The sequence below is a fragment of the Puntigrus tetrazona genome, chromosome 6 (genome assembly GCF_018831695.1).
Source record: "Puntigrus tetrazona isolate hp1 chromosome 6, ASM1883169v1, whole genome shotgun sequence".
Classification (NCBI taxonomy): domain Eukaryota; kingdom Metazoa; phylum Chordata; class Actinopteri; order Cypriniformes; family Cyprinidae; genus Puntigrus; species Puntigrus tetrazona.
This window is the reverse complement of record NC_056704.1, coordinates 17,778,049-17,794,665: the sequence shown is the minus strand read 5'-3', so window position 1 is coordinate 17,794,665 and position 16,617 is coordinate 17,778,049. Positions and strand designations below refer to the sequence as shown.

The following is a 16,617-nucleotide window of genomic DNA, read 5'->3' as shown; positions in this document are numbered from 1 at the left end:
AAAACATTTTTTTGGCAGTTACACAAAAGAGTGAGCTGATAAAACTAGTCTTTATTTACAGGGTTTTAACATACAATATTAAGACAAAAGGTAGAGAAATCTGAAAGTCCAACTTTCAAAAACCATCCCCAAAATGTTTCATTTTATAAATATCAATTTTAATGCTGGTCTGTTTAATAACCTTTTCTGTAAACAACATTTAAAATAAAACACATTCAGTGGAATGCAGCCTTTTTTATGTTCACATTTAACAAAATGTCCTATTGCGCCATTCTGTCAATGATCATTTCCTAAAATTCACCAAATGCTTCAGCAGAAAGTTGGTGGGGTTCATTTCACACACATGGTGCACAGCATGGAGAAAAACTTCAGGATGGCATCTCTGGTTAAGGCAAAGAAAAGAGTATAAAGGCCTTATAATAGAATTTATGACAAGCCTGTGTTGATCACTGCTGTCATTTACCAGAACAAACTACTGCAAAATGGGTCATTTATAATTGTATAAAACAGAAAACACACATTTATCAATTTGTTAATGTGCAGTTCAATATATTTAAATTACAAAGCATAACCAACCTTGCGAAAGGAATGTATGACAAGCTATACCTGCAGAGAAGAAAAAATGTATTTCAATACAATATTATACTGGGTGCTAGAATACTACTTCAAATAATATTCTTAAATATTAAACAGCATCAGTGGAAACTTACCAGGCAAATGCAAACACTTGCAGAATGACAAACAGCAAAGTGAGTGCAAAGATCTTCCACTGCGGAGGAAATCAGTGTTAAAAGATATGAAATAATAGTGTAACGTCTCATTCAGACTTAGTTTGAAATATACATTAAGAACAGACTAGAACTCACCCAAAATGCTGCACAGAGTGTGAGAACCAGACATGTCTGTAGACCACGAAACAAAAATTACAACTTTCAGTATCCATTGCAAAGCTGGTCAAAAACATTGTATCTATAATCAGAATCTGTATTTGCTGTAACTTTCAAAAGAATGCACATGAAAATACTAAAATATTTATTTTCACTGTCTGCTGCATCCAGTGCAGATTTGAAATGGCATTAATTCTAGTAGAAATGTAAAAGTTATTAATTTAAATACAACATGAACAATATCCAAATGAAACATCCAGTGAGGATACAGGACGCATGGTGGTACTTCATTTTATCAATAAGCAATTGATTAGATCATGCAAATTTAAAAAAAAAAATTATTTGTGACATTTTTATGAACAATTTCAGGCAGATCCTCATTGCTGGTGAAGAATTAGTGTGCGGTGTGGAAGAAATAACTTACTAGCATAACAACAGTAGCGAAGGCTCTGGTTTTGTCACACATCCGCTTCAGCTGTTTCACTGGACCCATCAGAAACATGGTGCTGGGGATCATTTAAGTTAAACAGTAATGTAATCGAAACAGAATAACAGATAGTAAGAACATTTTTACTTGCAAGCTTTGACTTACCTTACTAATGAACATATGTTGCCAAATGTGTAAAACACAATGAAGAGAATCACCCCTATTTTAGGAATAAACAGGCAACATACTCCCTGAAAATAAAAATAAAATTATATATATATATATATATATATATATATATATATATATATATATATATATATATATATATATATATATATATAATAGAAGTTGGTTAAAAATAACAAAGAATAATACACTTCTCATTTAAGATACTTGAAATGCCTTTTGCAGTGTGCATCACTCATTCCTGAGAGCAGGTCAAACCGGTCTGCTTCTAAACATATTCCTCAAACTCATTGCCTATCCCTTCTCAACAGTCAGGAAGTCAATTGATAACTAAAATAAAAATTAAAACTCGAAGTCACAGACCAGGATAGTGAACACCACTCCGATGACCATACAGACGAGGAAACCTTTCACACGCGTTCCCCATCCAAGCGTGGACGCCTCGTTCGCCGCCTGAACACAGAGAAGACTGAGATTTACATGAGCATCCTTGCCCAAAATAAAGTTTTGAAATGTGCAGTCGTTAAGCCGGAACGTGCAAAAACGTATTGTTTATCATTTTGTTTAAACATTTTAAAATATCTTAATCAAGAGCACAATGACAGCAACGTACCTGTAAGATATTTCTGTTGTCACTGTTTCCATCACGACCACTCAGAACCGCTCGGAGTTTGTCCATCACTCTACATACAGTTCTCCGTATTAATTGTATCTCTTCAGTCTAAATCCTTGAGAACGCGTCGTTTCATCGTCCAGCTGAAACTCACTTGACACCAGTGGTGTTCCCTTCACCTTTCGGTTCCCTTCATTGAACACAACACCTGGTGCTCAGGCCGCCATCTACTGGTACTTCTGAGGTGACCACAAGTAGCTTGGTACAGCAACGAATTACACTGACTTTTATGTGTTTATAGGTTTTATAAGTTTTTATGCACCACTTTATTAAGAGAACCCACAACTTTTTTTTTCTTGTTTAGGTGTAAAAAAACGTTCATAAGACCATAAAACCGTTTATAAGGGGTAATTCTTTTAAATGTGGGAATTATACATCACCTGAAAGCTTTCCGTTGATGTGTGGTTTGTTAGGACATTATAATATTTGGCTGAGAGTTAGAAAATATTGAAAAAAATTACAAGTAAAGGTGACCCAAGCTGATTTAGCAATATATATTATTAATTAAAAAAAAGCTCTGATATATTTAGTTCTAATCAATAATCAAGTCCCATACAATCAGTGTATTGCTGGCTATAGCTATGAATACACAGATACTGGTCACATACAGGAAAAAAATACAAACACATGGTGAAAAACAACATTTAATGTTAACACAGTTATGTGCTATTTTATTTGAAATGTCAAATTAAATTAAATTGATCAATAATTGCATGGAATAAGATACTATAATTGGAAAAAGATTGCAAGTACAATGGCCTTTTTTCAGTCAAAGGCCGTGGCAAAAAAATACTATGGCACAAGCGAACACAGCGGACTAGCTGATGAATTGTTATGGCTGTCAAGAAAATACAAAAGCATAATTCATTTGATGACTAAAAAGTGTCTTACAAACCTGCAAATCTCAAAGGCATTAAAATATATCAATTTTAGCACGTGTACCATATAGTACCACTAAAAGCGTGATAAAAATATTATATTTCCTGTCCTTAGCTGACAACATGTAAAATACTGACAAGGCACACAAATAAAGTGTCAAATTTACACAACATTGCGTCAAAGCCAAACAATGCAATGACAACAAAAAGTGTACATAAAAAAAAATCAATACATCATATTTGATTGACTTGATGCAAACTTCTATAGAAAAAAATCAAGTTTTAATTAATTTATTAGGAGTAGATTGGTCCTGAGGTGCATCATAGAAATGGGGATTAGTGAAATAAAAAGAAGAATAGCCACACAAGCAGACTGCATGGACAGAGTTGTAACTATCAATGGATTGATCATACTGGGAAAATGAATTAGAGATATAACACTATGGCTCTTGTGATTTACTGTGAGTCCCTTGATATAGTATGATGAAACAGATCTTGGAAAGCAAGACTGTCACTGTTTGTCATCTCCCATCTGCTCTTCAGGAAATTAAGTCAGAGCTAATATTTAGTGACAATGTCTCTCTGTTCATATCTATCCAAATGTTCATATCTCTCTGTCTCTATGCTTTTCTTTGGATTCAGGTCCAAGTGTATTTAGATGCTGGCATGAACGTGTACGGATGATAAATGCTCATAAAATCTCATCTTCAGACTCTACTTCTTTCTCCCTTGGTTTCAAAAGTCCCATCTCCATGGGTGGTATCCTCCTTAGTCTGGAACGGACAGCACTGGATAAAGAACAATGAAACAAAGTAAGGAGCAACTCAATAAATCAGAAAGGAAACTTCAGCAGACATTATTGTTTGACATGCTATGTGTACATTGTTGCACATTGGGTCAGAAAGATTTTTAAATGTGTAAATCTCTTATGCTCATGAGACTTTTTGGGTAAGCACAATAACACAATAAAAACAGTAATACTGTAAAATATTACTACAATTTTAAATAAAAGTTTTTAATTTTTTATAATAGTTACTGCTATTGCTATGAATATACACATATTCATTCACATCTTGTCACATACAGGAATATATGGCAAATAAAAAATATTTAATATTAATACAGTTATTGCGCACTGTTGTGCACTATAACATATTTTATTAGAACAAAAACATTTTTCTAAGCTCTTTTAAAAATTTACTAAATATTACTATATTTACTAAATAATTTAATTAAATTAAACTGATCAATAATTACATGGAATAAGATACTAGAATTTGCACTGTAGTTTATGCTCCTTTATGCCTGAACCACATTGTTTATTTCATTTTTATATTTTATGTTAGAATGAATAGAATATGTCATGCTCACCAGAGTACAGACCAGTAAATTACAGCTACAGTGAGCAATGCAAATGCTAGGTGCCAGCAGTAGCATAATGTGACAAAGACCGAGTTGTCATGGTCTGTCTGATCCCATTTCACTTGACTGGGTGGGTACAACACAAAGCCAATCTAGAAAAATACAAGAATGAGAGTTAAACAGTCTTTGCTCTAAATGACTTGCACATTTATGTATGCATTGAGACACAGATAGACACACACTCACACACACACGCACACACACACACACTGACCTGCCAGAACCAGCTGCCCTGCAGTATGGTAAGAGTGGCTCGGAGCAGTTCTAGTAAAATATTCCCTCTGTGGAAAACCTCCAGAAGGCAGATGAAAGCTTGTGCAAAGATGGCATAGAGGAGAAGGGTGTGCACATGGACATCAAGCATATCTCTACCATGGAGATGGTAAAGAAACAGAAATCCTGCAGGAGGCAGACACGCCGAATTTGATTTTTGTCTAGAATTATCACAACCAATTTCAACATATAAGATAGAAATCACGCAAGCTATCCACATTTGCCAGTTGCAAATGTATCAGAATATTTATTAACTAACAATATGCATATGTACACGCTCAGTGCATATTTTTGGACCATTTTAGAAACAGTTTGGGTAAAAAAAAAAACAACAAGATCCTACCCTCATTAAAGAAAGCCAGCCCCAGCAGCATCCGGTCTAAGGCCAGCGGGGCGATGTCTGTGCTGTGGACCGTGAGAGATATGGCCCCTGCGATGGCAAAGAACAGGTACATGGTGGTGTGTTGCCAGTTCATCAGCTGTTCCCAGTGCTGAGTGGAGGAATCATACAGCTGAAACTTGGGCCCACCTGCTAAAAGCTGCTCTGCTAACATACCTGTGTAAAGGGCAGAAGAAAACTAGTTGAGTTAAAAACATGGCACGTACTCATGACTCTCATGAATGGTTAAATAGAGGTCAACTTAAAATAAAAACAAAACAAAACATTAAAATATAAAAGCAGTCAAAAAACAAAACAAGCATTAAAAATAAAGATGTTTCCTGTTTAAAATAACTCACTTAAAATATGTTTGGTTTTTTTTCACTGCTTGAAAAACATGGATTGAAAAACATATATATAAAATGTAGAATGCATAACTCCACGAGCAGATTTGTAATTTTTCTAAATATATATTTTCTAGTATTATAAGTATTTTTTAAAAAGTTGAGAACCACTCTTGTTATTACCATTATTACCAAAGGACAAACAACACACAGAAAATGACACAATCTATTTGAACATAATAATGAACTAATTAAATACCATTTTAAACATTAAAATTAATTTAATTTACAGCAAAAATGGCTCTCAAAATCAAAGTACTTTCTTTGCCGAACCTCGAGTGATTGAAATACACTTCAGAAAGCTTTATTTGTTCATATGTATGATGATGCTTCTTATTCTCTTAATAAAGGCATAGCGGCCACCTACCGATAATAGAAAATGATAAAATGACAGCTCCCTCTATGATTTCTATGCGCCGTTGGGTAGCTCGAGTTGCGAGTCTCCCCGCACCAGCACTTTTATTCCTGCGGGTGGCATACAAAAACGTCTGCTTTGCGGCCCACCACAGGCCGGTGATCAGGAAGAAACTTCCAGGCAATGCGTGGCCTTTAAAACTCCCCATGTTTTTCGAAATTTCCTGGAAATCAGAACAATTGTCAATTATAAAACAAACACATATGATTATAAAATGTATGCTTAGATATATGTTCAAAATGTGGCAAATTCAAAGACAGTGTTTACCAGACACACTTAAAGATGACACTGAAGACTATACTCATAAGCTACACTTATCCCCCCTTAGGAGAGCATATCAAGATTCCCACTTTTACATTTTCTGGCACTGGTTTGTTTCTCCAGTGTGGAGAATAGCAGTGCTAAACAGTAAAATTCGGCATATTTATTGCAGCACTCAACAAATAATTCCGCACACTATACACTGCAGGCGTTAAGGAAATGTCAGAGATACAAATCAAAATGCAGAGGAAGGTGCTATGAGCCCCATGCCGCCTAGTGAGGGGTCCAGGCATGTACCTCTCAGTTCTATTTTTAAACAACAATGTGATTTAAAATCACATTAAATCTACTCTATATAAACCTACATACTGAAAGCAGTCTCCTGTCTTAAAACATTCACCAGAAACAGGAAGAGTAAAGTTGTTTGCTCTTGACAGGTGTTTGAAAATGAGTTTAACATTTAATTTTAAAAGATCAATAAAACACAACAATACGAAGGAAATTGTAAGAATGGCATCTTCTGTTCCTCTATTCCTGGATCATGTGCATAATATTTAATTAAGGGACTGATCAGTTCTTGGCCCTGAACTCATCCAAGTCCTATGACATTCCAAAGGAAGGTGGTCATTACTGCTATAATCAGAGTGCAATCAGAGCGTGTCCTTGAGACCATAACCGCTTATCGCATAAATGTCTCCTTCTACGACCGCTTTTAGAAAGTAAGCTATATTCAAACATGTGGAAAAGGTACTATTGAAGGCCCGCTATAAAGCAGAGGCAGCAAACAATGATCGATGATCAAAAATCAAAGTGATGGGAACAATGAGAGTCTGAGACTAAACTGGGAAACCTGCTTCATTTTGTAATTGCTTATTTCAGTTGTGCATTAAAGTTCTCTTAAAAATGAAATGTCTTATAGACACTAAATCATTTCTGCATTGTAATATGCACAATATGACACTGAAAATCATGCCGACGAGTAGCACCTCTGCAGCTCTTTTAGTGGTCTAAACAATGTTCTTCAGGATGCTCTGCTGTTACCATAGAGACACCCCGAAGCTTTGAGAGTCTCTCCAGTGAAGAGGCCCGACCAGATCCATTCATGTATTCATGAGAACATAAGAACGGCATTATATGGAATTTTACATAAAAGCAATCAGTCATTTTCTTATACTAACCCAAATAAAAGGATCCACAGTGCAGTTTCACAAAGAACAAAACGTGAAATCCTATAACAACAATCTTGCTCGTTTGAAGATTAAAAAATTACGGAAGTAGCCTACATTTTTTAAATCGTTCAAAAACCTTGCCTGGAAAACGATACACGCACCGTTGTCTGTGGACGACTATAAACGTAACGATTTTATAAGTTTCAAATATAACGTTTATAGAAATAAAGGTCTGCTTTGTTGACGTTTTATACGCTTTCTCGAGACTTTCTAAAGTCGACAGATTAAAACATCCATCTTAGATGCTGTGATATAATTATGTTATCTTTTAAATGCAGGAAAATATCTTCTAGAGAATATAAAAAAAAATTATATTCTAGGTAATTATACGTAAGCAATGGCAGTAGCTCGCCACCTACGTCCGCTGTCTGCGGTAACATGTAAAAAAGTGTAAAAAAAAATAATAACATCATTCTGGCATAGTAAGTGGTCTTTATTATGGGTTAAGAATACATAGTTGAAATCTTACCTTATATATTGACCAGATATTGGATATATTCTTGAAATTTTTAGAAAGAAATCTCAGTCGATGTTTTTTTCAAAAGAGATTGTCATCGGATGCTGTAACAATATACTAAATTCGTTCAAACATTTTCACGCCACTCTTATTCGTCCCTTTTCAGCACCGTCACTTTTTATTCCATCAGTAACTTGCACAATAGCAACTTCTTCCGCTTCTCCAGCTGTTTCTAAACCACATTTGTGATTTTATCTTTTTCAGTGCGTCTTCCCACTGGAACCTCCCCTTTCGTGAAACGATTGGTTGACGAAGGCACCAGACGTCATTGTTTTCGAATTTTATTGGCTAGCTGCCCTGTCAATCAACAGTTGGTCTCTTTTCCACGTGTGCATTTTTCTCCAAAAGTAGCAGTAGAAGATCGTCCGCTATCGTTACCAGTGAAAATAAATGTCAGTCCAGTGGTATAAACGTAGAAAAAAATATGGTGAACACTTATTTGTGTATATTTTGTTTTGTTTTTATGTATTTTAAATAATCGGTGAGTCAGTTATAGATATATATAGACAGATCACAATGCATTTTCACGTATCGTCTAAGTTGTATGTACTTTGCAAGAGAAGTTAGGTTGCTTCGCCAGAGTGTAAAGTTGTTGTAATGCTTTGGTCCAATTGTTGTATAATATTTTGATGACATACTGTTTTATTATAACAGCTTTTACAAAGTGGTAAGTTTTATAAATGTAGGGTGGGACATGAGGGCAGGGTTTTTGTACGTGCACAAAGACACGGTCACGAGAGGTCCTGGCAACGGAGAAAACATCACCTCACTGTATATTTATTTTACACTTTATAACGTGGCACTCATATTACGTACATTAAACTAAACAACATCCTGGAACCAAACCTATGAAATGTAAAAAAAACAAAAAACAAAGTAAGGTAGCTACATATGAAACAACAACCTACTTTCAAAATAGCAACAATATATAAAAGCTTTACAGCAATGTAGGCATTTCTTAATCTGTTGATATTTAATTAAAAGTATGATCTTAGTACAAACAGCATATTCGAAGCATATATTTACATTTCTGAAACATCACGTTGGACAGAGTCTTCGATTCTCTTTGAATTTGGCATATTTATGTTAATGGGTAATTCAGATGTGCATTGTGCAATACGTGAGAACAGAGATGGATAAAGGGAAAACATAAAGGCCCTGTGGTCAGACACTTAGCATACACGGTTTTCAGTCTGGTCATATATCCTGTGCTCATCACTCCACAGAGGAAAATAAGCAAGAAGGATGGAAAAGGAGGGTCAGGAACAAATAAAGCCAGAGTTCTTCAGATTCACATAAAGATGCGCATTCATAACAGTCTTATTCTAGGAAGTGTGTGCAAGCAAAAGACCATATAATCATGCTGGACTTCTACACACTCACCTCCAACCGAAGATGGTTTTTGCTGTTGTTACTGTTTTTATTTACATGTAAATATATTAAATCAGTGGTCACAGGCTAAATGCAGACATGGAATTGATCATGCAGTGATGGAAAATGGAGGTTTTGTCAGGGAAACTGGACACGAGCGGAGGACCAGTAGAGGGGCTCAGGCATGGTCACATGAACTCGACAAGTGGGACATGACTGTTTCTGCCAAAGCCATTTCTCAATGCACTGAAAAAAAGAAAAGCCAAATTATGGAGGGTCATTCAAAGCCAGAATGTGGCTGTACATAAAACACTGAAAACTATCGAAAAGTACAACGTCACATGCTAAACATATCGCAGCATTATTTTGCTTTTAAAGAAGTGCAAGCATAGCAAAACACACTGCCAGTTTAACTTCACATGATGTTAAAACGTGTCAATTTTCTTTATGCTTAAATTATTGGAAAATGCGTTTGGTCAAAATATTTGTTCACAGATAAATCACTGGAATGTACATGACATGCACGCTAAAGGAAGTAATGTACAACAAAACCAAATGTTTCAATTTCACCCTAGAAAAAAAAAACATTTAAAAAAGCGAATGATGGCAATTGGATGATAACTGCATGCATGAATCTGTTGACCTTTGAGGGGCAGAACTGTGACCCACCATTGATTTCCATTACAGTGGCGTGATTAGCCACCAGCTAATTTCCAGCATGTGCATTTAACAGCTGTAGCTTCATAACTGCGACTCCTGACATATGACCTGCAAGTTCAGGATTTTACCATATTCACAGTTTCAGCATGCAGAATTCTGAATCCAAAATAAGCCAAAACACGTTATATTCAAAGTTTGGTTTTCTAATTCAAAACAGCGGTATAAAATAAACAATAGGTTCATGAATAATAACAACAGTTTATCAGATCAATGTACATTAACTCATAATAACACATAAACTAAATATGATTGACAGTTTACTAATACAAATACTATAATAACCGTATTATGGTTACCTATAATTCTTAACATTTGAAACAGTAGTATTTATGCAATCAAAATTTCTTGGAATGAGAAAACAAATAAAAGTGCTGGTATCTACCATTGTTTTTTGCTTTTCTGATTTCAAAAGCGGGAAAAAGACAAAACTTTCTGCAAACAACAGATTAGCAGGTTCGTTTTGTGTGTGGAGCTAAACACTAATAAAACTCACAATTAACAAGAATTTTGATAATATACCGAGTGATTACTATTTAGCTGAACTATACTAGTTTATAAAGGTTCATTTTTTGAATAATATTTGAATAATCTGAACCTTTTTCCACCTTTTGTGCTATGGAAAGGTGGTACAAGTTCTGCATGGAACCACTGATGCCAATAAAGAACCTTTATTTTCTAGAGCGCATGTTAAACTGAAAACAATCAACGTTGTCTACGTAAAGAGAGTTGGCGACGGGGTAAGCGATATTCCTCCTGTCCAGGGCAGAACGGTATCTCCTTTCCACGCTCACAAGCAGGTGCAGAACTCCCGCTACGTGGACGTGCGCCGTGTTCTGGCCATTTTGCCTTCTCAATCCACAAGCAGAGATGACAGCAGATTCAGTGTCATAGTTGGCACAAAAGCAGCAAGTACTAGAAAAACTTCATGCATGCCAGGTGGAGAAAAACACTTATTTTGAAAACGTTGTTGTTCAATAGGTGTTACACGTAAACCGATATTACCCCACTTCTAACAATTTGATGCTGTTAGAAGGCAACAGAAGAGAGAAATGATGCAGGAAATGTTTACCTCTTTATGAAAATGATGGCCACAGTGAAGTTCTTGGAGGCCACCCCTTCCATTCTGTAGTTCTTCATGGCAAATAAGACACACGCTATCCGCATCCCCCTACAAATACACCAGGAAATAAATGATAAATATTCATAACCTGTTAATATTGTGATAATATTATGCCATGCATTCAGTTTGTCTAATAAGTATACGTATTTACATTAAGAAAGTTTTTATTTTTCATGTTTTAAAAAGTTTATCTTGGCTACGACACAGCCTTTAAAAAGTGATAGTGTGAACTTTTTCAGTCCTAAACTGCAGCATTTTGAAAACAACCATTTCCATGTGAACCATAAACACAAAACCTTTTCCAAAATGCAAAGAAAAGTAGTAGGCTACATCGTTTGGTTGCATCAGACCCACTGGTTGAATATTTGAACTGAATGACACTGAGACATTTTTAAGACTTTTTTCCTCTGCTCGCTCACCCACCATTGATATCACCTTCTGGTTATTGAAACGCAGCCTCTTCTCTAAGCATTCTGTGAGCTCTGGAATGGTGCTGATGTGACATTCAGGTCCCCCGACTTTGGTTCGGCTGTTTTCATCTGAAGACACCCGGCGGGCACGAGGATGAGCGTGCGCTTCCTTCTCCTCACGGCCCTTTAGGTGGACCGGGACAGGGGCCATGCTGTTAGCGTGGAGATGATTCGCCTGCATGGCTTGCAGCTGAGACTTTTCAAAACAGAAACCAAGGGAGAAAGAGCATGTCAAACAGAGAAACAGTGAATAAACATCATATTCATAATAATGTCAATCATATTTAAATAATCAGAAACATTATACATGCTATAAATGTACTAATTTCATTATTGATTATCGATTGTTTGTGCATTTTCAAGTATAGTGCATATTTATATTTAGCTGAATGTTATAAAAAGGTTTTCTATAGTAAAGTTGGTATTGTAAGGCTTAATATAAACACCCATATAAGAAAACTTGTTTAATAATTTTGTGCATAATTGCATTAATTAGACATAATAGCCTGTAAGCTCTGTCATGGCAAAGGTTAAAATAGGTTAATTATTCCTGAGCACCCCATAATGACTTGTGTAAACGCTTCACTTGAAGTCGAGCTAATCATAGGAGCTTCACCTATTAACCTTGACGTATTGCCTCTTGGTCTGGATTACACTGTTTGCGAACAGCCGCATTACTTTCCCCAAGATAAACTGAGCCTGTATGCATTGCCAAAACTAGTTTCCTGACCTATGCAACATAGTTCAAATATTCACTTATCTGCTGCTTGCAGAAAATACACATAAAAAAAGAGCTCCCAGAGAAATACAACCTGAGAAAAAATATAAACCTGTTTAACATGCCACTATGGAATGCTGAAAACCACTTGTCCACATAAATAGATACGCGAGTAAATAAATAAATGAATGAATGAGTAAATTCCCACAGAAATGTCCATTTTCTGCTCCACTTCAGTCAGATTCTGAAGCTTGTGACTTTTGGAATAACACTCATTACATTATTCACAATACAATTAAATTTGAATTAACAAACCAAATAGATACCGTGACAAATAAGGCAAGTGGTCAATGCGCATAAGAATTTTGATTATTTTAATTTTCATTTAGTTTTCAAGCTGCTTTCTAGTCGACATATTATCACTGTAATTCATTTAATCGTCTTTACATACCAACTGTATATTATGTTTTATAGGGACATTCCATTAAGATTTTTATACTGTACAAATTGTATTTTCTACCCTACCACCAAACTTCACTTGCAAAACAAATTCCAAAAAATCTGTATGATTTATAATCTTGTTTGTTGTCCCCATAGGGTCAAAACTAACAGACATTACTGTCTTTGTTTGGTCCCCATAATGTAGGGAATAATGTGGGGCGCACACACACACACACACACACACGGACACACAAATATAGTTGATAACCTGAGGTAGAATCAGTAAAAAGAAAAAGCACAAAGTGAGAAAAAGTAACAGTCAGCCAATTTCTTTTGTTATTAAAGTTACTGAAATAAAATTTTTTATTAGAGTTTATTGGACTTTTTATGTAACTTGTATGTCTAAATAGAATGCATGATGAATATTCAACTTAAATAATTAGCTCTGATTTAAATCTACATGCTCACCTGCTAAAACATCTTGTTTTTGATAGAATTGATTGTTGCATTGTTGCACGCTGGATTTGATTTTTTGTTTGTTTAAAATTAGCAGTAACCATTCTTCTATTGTGTCTTTCTGCTATAAACAGTCCAGATTATGTGGAGCATGTGTACAGTGTGTACTCATATAAGGGCGCTGTGAGGCGTGAGAAAGAGCATGCGAAGCACTGATGTCTGGGGGAAGAGAACAAACTGCTGCTGGGTCACTACTGCTAATCAGAACACACTTTCCTGTTTTTGTAGAGGTTCTCTTCCAAAACCCATTATGCAATGCGTTACCCAGCTTTGCAAGATTGGCTCAGGCTGGATGTCAGACACAGCAAAAAATGGCTTAAGCTATAAACATACAGTAATAGAGCCCTGCTGGACTTCTGGACAGGACATTGTCGATGGATTTTAGCTAGCTCCCAGATGCATTAAGTAAATAAGGTGTAAAGATTTTACCACAGTAAAGTATGCCTTATTAATACATTCTCATGGTAAAATATCTTATTCTTTTTATAAAATGGCAGCACAAAAAAAAATGCTTTATAAACAGTTGCATCTATTGTTAGTAATTATAAAAAAATATGTATAATTTATAAGTAAATTCTAATTTATCATTTTAAACTATATACTATTTATTTTAATTATTATAAATAATATTAAATTACTATTTTGCATTTATATTAAAATTATGTAGTATTTATATAAGATTATGTAGCCAATATACTATGGTTATCATTTATGAATATATAATATTACATTTATTATACATTTTACAGCTTAATGATGATATATTTAATTAATGAAATAAAACAAAACCAAATGATATAGTTTATTATCTATTTTTACAGTTATTTTAACCATGACTCATCATATAGATCACATAATGATTTTTATACAGTTATAAATGTATATGTTATACATTTATAATTGTAATGTATTTATAGTTTATTATCATTGTATTTTATTTTTATTAAGCAATATAGTTTATATTTTGGCTCATCAAATCAGTAATAAGTTGAATCATTTTAAACAACAGAAACATTATATTTAATTACTATAAATAATTGTAAAATAGTTATTTTATATTATACATTTATAATGATTATATTTTTATAGTTCATGATCATTGCTGAATATTAATAAATAATTGATGATGGACCGTTGAATTATTAGACAATAATGCAAGTCTGAGGTGGTGAGCTCATTTTATGCTGTTGTTTATGCTGTATTTTTTTGCTTAGTCAGTGTTGTTGTGGGTTTTGGATTCTATTCTATTCTATTCTATTCTATTCTATTCTAATTTAATTCTGGCAAGCGATTTAGCTGTTGGCTTGTTTCATGATGACTTTGGACAAGGATTGTCAAATCAGAATTTTAAGTTGAATAAGTATAAAATATGAAATCAAAAAATGTATATATAACATTGTTATTTAGAGTTTATAAGGATTATTTCTAAATTAAAATCTATATTATATTGTATCATATTTTCCAAACTGTTGGCTCATTTTACAATGACTCTGAATATAGCTTGTATAATACATTTTATAACAATTTCATAACTTACTATATAATCCATTCTGGGATTTGTTTGGTATTGTACAGTTACATATTGCATTTCTGATCATTCCCATTCTCTTAATTGCTCACGTATGATCACTACCTTACCATGCAGGGCAAAGAGGCACGGCGGTCAGCTTTGTTGCGCGAGGGCCTCCTAAAACTCCTCTTCCTTTCTTTGGCGTGCTCCTCCCCTACCCCGTGTCCCCAGTAACTGCTCATCCACTTGGTGAAGTTCCCATCATCGTCCTCGTCATTGTCCATGATAATCGCGGGAAGCAGCCGGAGAGACAGCTTGGGGACCGGTGTGCGGAGCTCTCGCCGAGGCTCCCGTCTCCTGCAAAGAAAAAACGCACCAGACTGCGGCCGGCGCACAACGATCCGGCTGGGTCAGACGAGGCTGCTGCTGCTGATGTTGTCCTGGAGCTTCCGAGGAACTCTTTCGCGGAAGGCAATGTGAGGTCCAGACTCCAGACTGTGTAGGACGGGCTTGGCTTGGCGGTAGGCTGTAATTAGATTCCTCCAGTTAGGTGCTCACAATGAGGTTTAATTGCTCTAAGCCGACCCAAAAATATGCACACACACGGCTTTTGTCGAAGTCTTTAAATAAGTGAATCCCCTGTAATCTATTTAACATGAGAGAGGGAGGAGAATGTAGTATAGAGGCGGGAGAGAGGTATAGGAGGGAGAGGGCAAGCTAGATAGACAATAACAGAGAGAGAGAGAGAGAGAGACAGAGAGGGGGAGAGGACAGTGTTTTTTGGGTTGGTGCTCTGCTTTTAATCTTTCCATTACAGAGCAATGGGCCTGGGGGTGGAAGGGAGGGTGGGAGTCAGTCACACTCTCTGTGCAACTCCAATTCTCCCATACTTTCCAGTCACTGAGCACATCAAACCTGTCAATAATTATGGACTGCTGTAGACGAGAACCAGTATGTTTTAGAGATCATGTATTTATGCTTCAGTACTGTCTGACAGTGAGTAAAGTAAGACTGCCGAATCGATGCAGATGGCATCTATCGAATGCAATGGCTAGACTTTGTTCTAATCATGACAAATGCTTTGTAATCTAACCACTAGGGCAGTAATATCAGTTGGGTAACCCTTGAAACCTTTAGAAATTCTTATATAGCTACATAATTGATGTTGTAGGGCACTAGACATTTTCAGCTATAATAACCAAAGTTAATATTAATTGAATTAGAATAAAATGAAAAATTATAATATTTGCAGATTCCTTGCCATATTTGACATTGGTTGTTTATTCTATTTTAATGCATTATATGTCGTGTCATCGTTTCTAAAGCTAAGAGATACTGTAAGTATTATTTTAACTGGTTGCAAAAATGTGTAACATCATGAAGTGCATTACATGTCATAAATCTGTTATTATTTATAAAGGCTTCAACCTTTAACTGTTACTGAAGATATTTCGATTTTTTTATATGTATATCTTTTGTTTTGCATAGAAGGTGGGTGACCAAACAACAACTATCCTTTTAATAATAATTCCTAAATATGGATTAATTACTACTGATTGTGTGTGCTCCAGCGTATATTCACAAAATACACAACATTTAGCCGTTCACAAATTAGCCTCACATTCTAAATGCTGCAGCTGCACGTTCAGTAGCCCATGTATTTTCAGCTGACCCCATTTTAGAATATGATAAACCCCCTCCCCTTCAGGAAGAAGCAATCTGGGGCACACAGCAGCCACCCCCAAGCCTTGTCTACTGTCCTGCTCCAGTTGTTCCCACCGCTGGACTCTGGGGCAG

The 16,617-nt window shown here is 35.4% G+C and overlaps 3 protein-coding genes across 5 annotated transcripts; all 3 read right to left on the bottom strand.

Moving 5' to 3' along the window:
• Positions 1 to 31: 31 nt before the first annotated feature.
• On the bottom strand, positions 32 to 2,348 carry sft2d2a (SFT2 domain containing 2a). Its single transcript, XM_043241336.1, has 8 exons — positions 2,117 to 2,348; positions 1,867 to 1,956; positions 1,480 to 1,565; positions 1,312 to 1,393; positions 867 to 902; positions 711 to 769; positions 577 to 606; positions 32 to 382 (listed from the first exon to the last, which is right to left on the bottom strand). Exons 1-8 carry the CDS (start codon positions 2,180 to 2,182, stop codon positions 331 to 333), a joined length of 501 nt encoding a protein of 166 aa, XP_043097271.1. The 5' UTR covers positions 2,183 to 2,348; the 3' UTR covers positions 32 to 330.
• A 471-nt stretch (positions 2,349 to 2,819) lies between these two features.
• On the bottom strand, positions 2,820 to 8,167 carry tmem45a (transmembrane protein 45a). Its single transcript, XM_043241277.1, has 6 exons — positions 7,907 to 8,167; positions 5,900 to 6,110; positions 5,093 to 5,305; positions 4,691 to 4,875; positions 4,426 to 4,568; positions 2,820 to 3,842 (listed from the first exon to the last, which is right to left on the bottom strand). Exons 2-6 carry the CDS (start codon positions 6,093 to 6,095, stop codon positions 3,746 to 3,748), a joined length of 834 nt encoding a protein of 277 aa, XP_043097212.1. The 5' UTR covers positions 6,096 to 6,110; positions 7,907 to 8,167; the 3' UTR covers positions 2,820 to 3,745.
• Positions 8,168 to 8,500: 333 nt separating this feature from the next.
• Positions 8,501 to 15,504, bottom strand: lnp1 (leukemia NUP98 fusion partner 1). 3 transcript variants are annotated; one of them, XM_043241330.1, is made up of 4 exons: positions 14,949 to 15,501; positions 11,589 to 11,831; positions 11,115 to 11,213; positions 8,501 to 9,571 (listed from the first exon to the last, which is right to left on the bottom strand). In XM_043241330.1, the coding sequence occupies exons 1-4, from the start codon at positions 15,102 to 15,104 to the stop codon at positions 9,464 to 9,466; spliced, it is 606 nt and encodes a 201-aa protein (XP_043097265.1). In that variant the 5' UTR covers positions 15,105 to 15,501; the 3' UTR covers positions 8,501 to 9,463. The 3 variants fall into 3 exon arrangements, with proteins under 3 accessions (XP_043097265.1, XP_043097263.1, XP_043097264.1); XM_043241328.1 differs by having other exon boundaries at positions 9,446 to 10,894; positions 14,949 to 15,504; XM_043241329.1 differs by having other exon boundaries at positions 9,446 to 10,891; positions 14,949 to 15,503.
• Between the last annotated feature and the right edge of the window lie 1,113 nt (positions 15,505 to 16,617).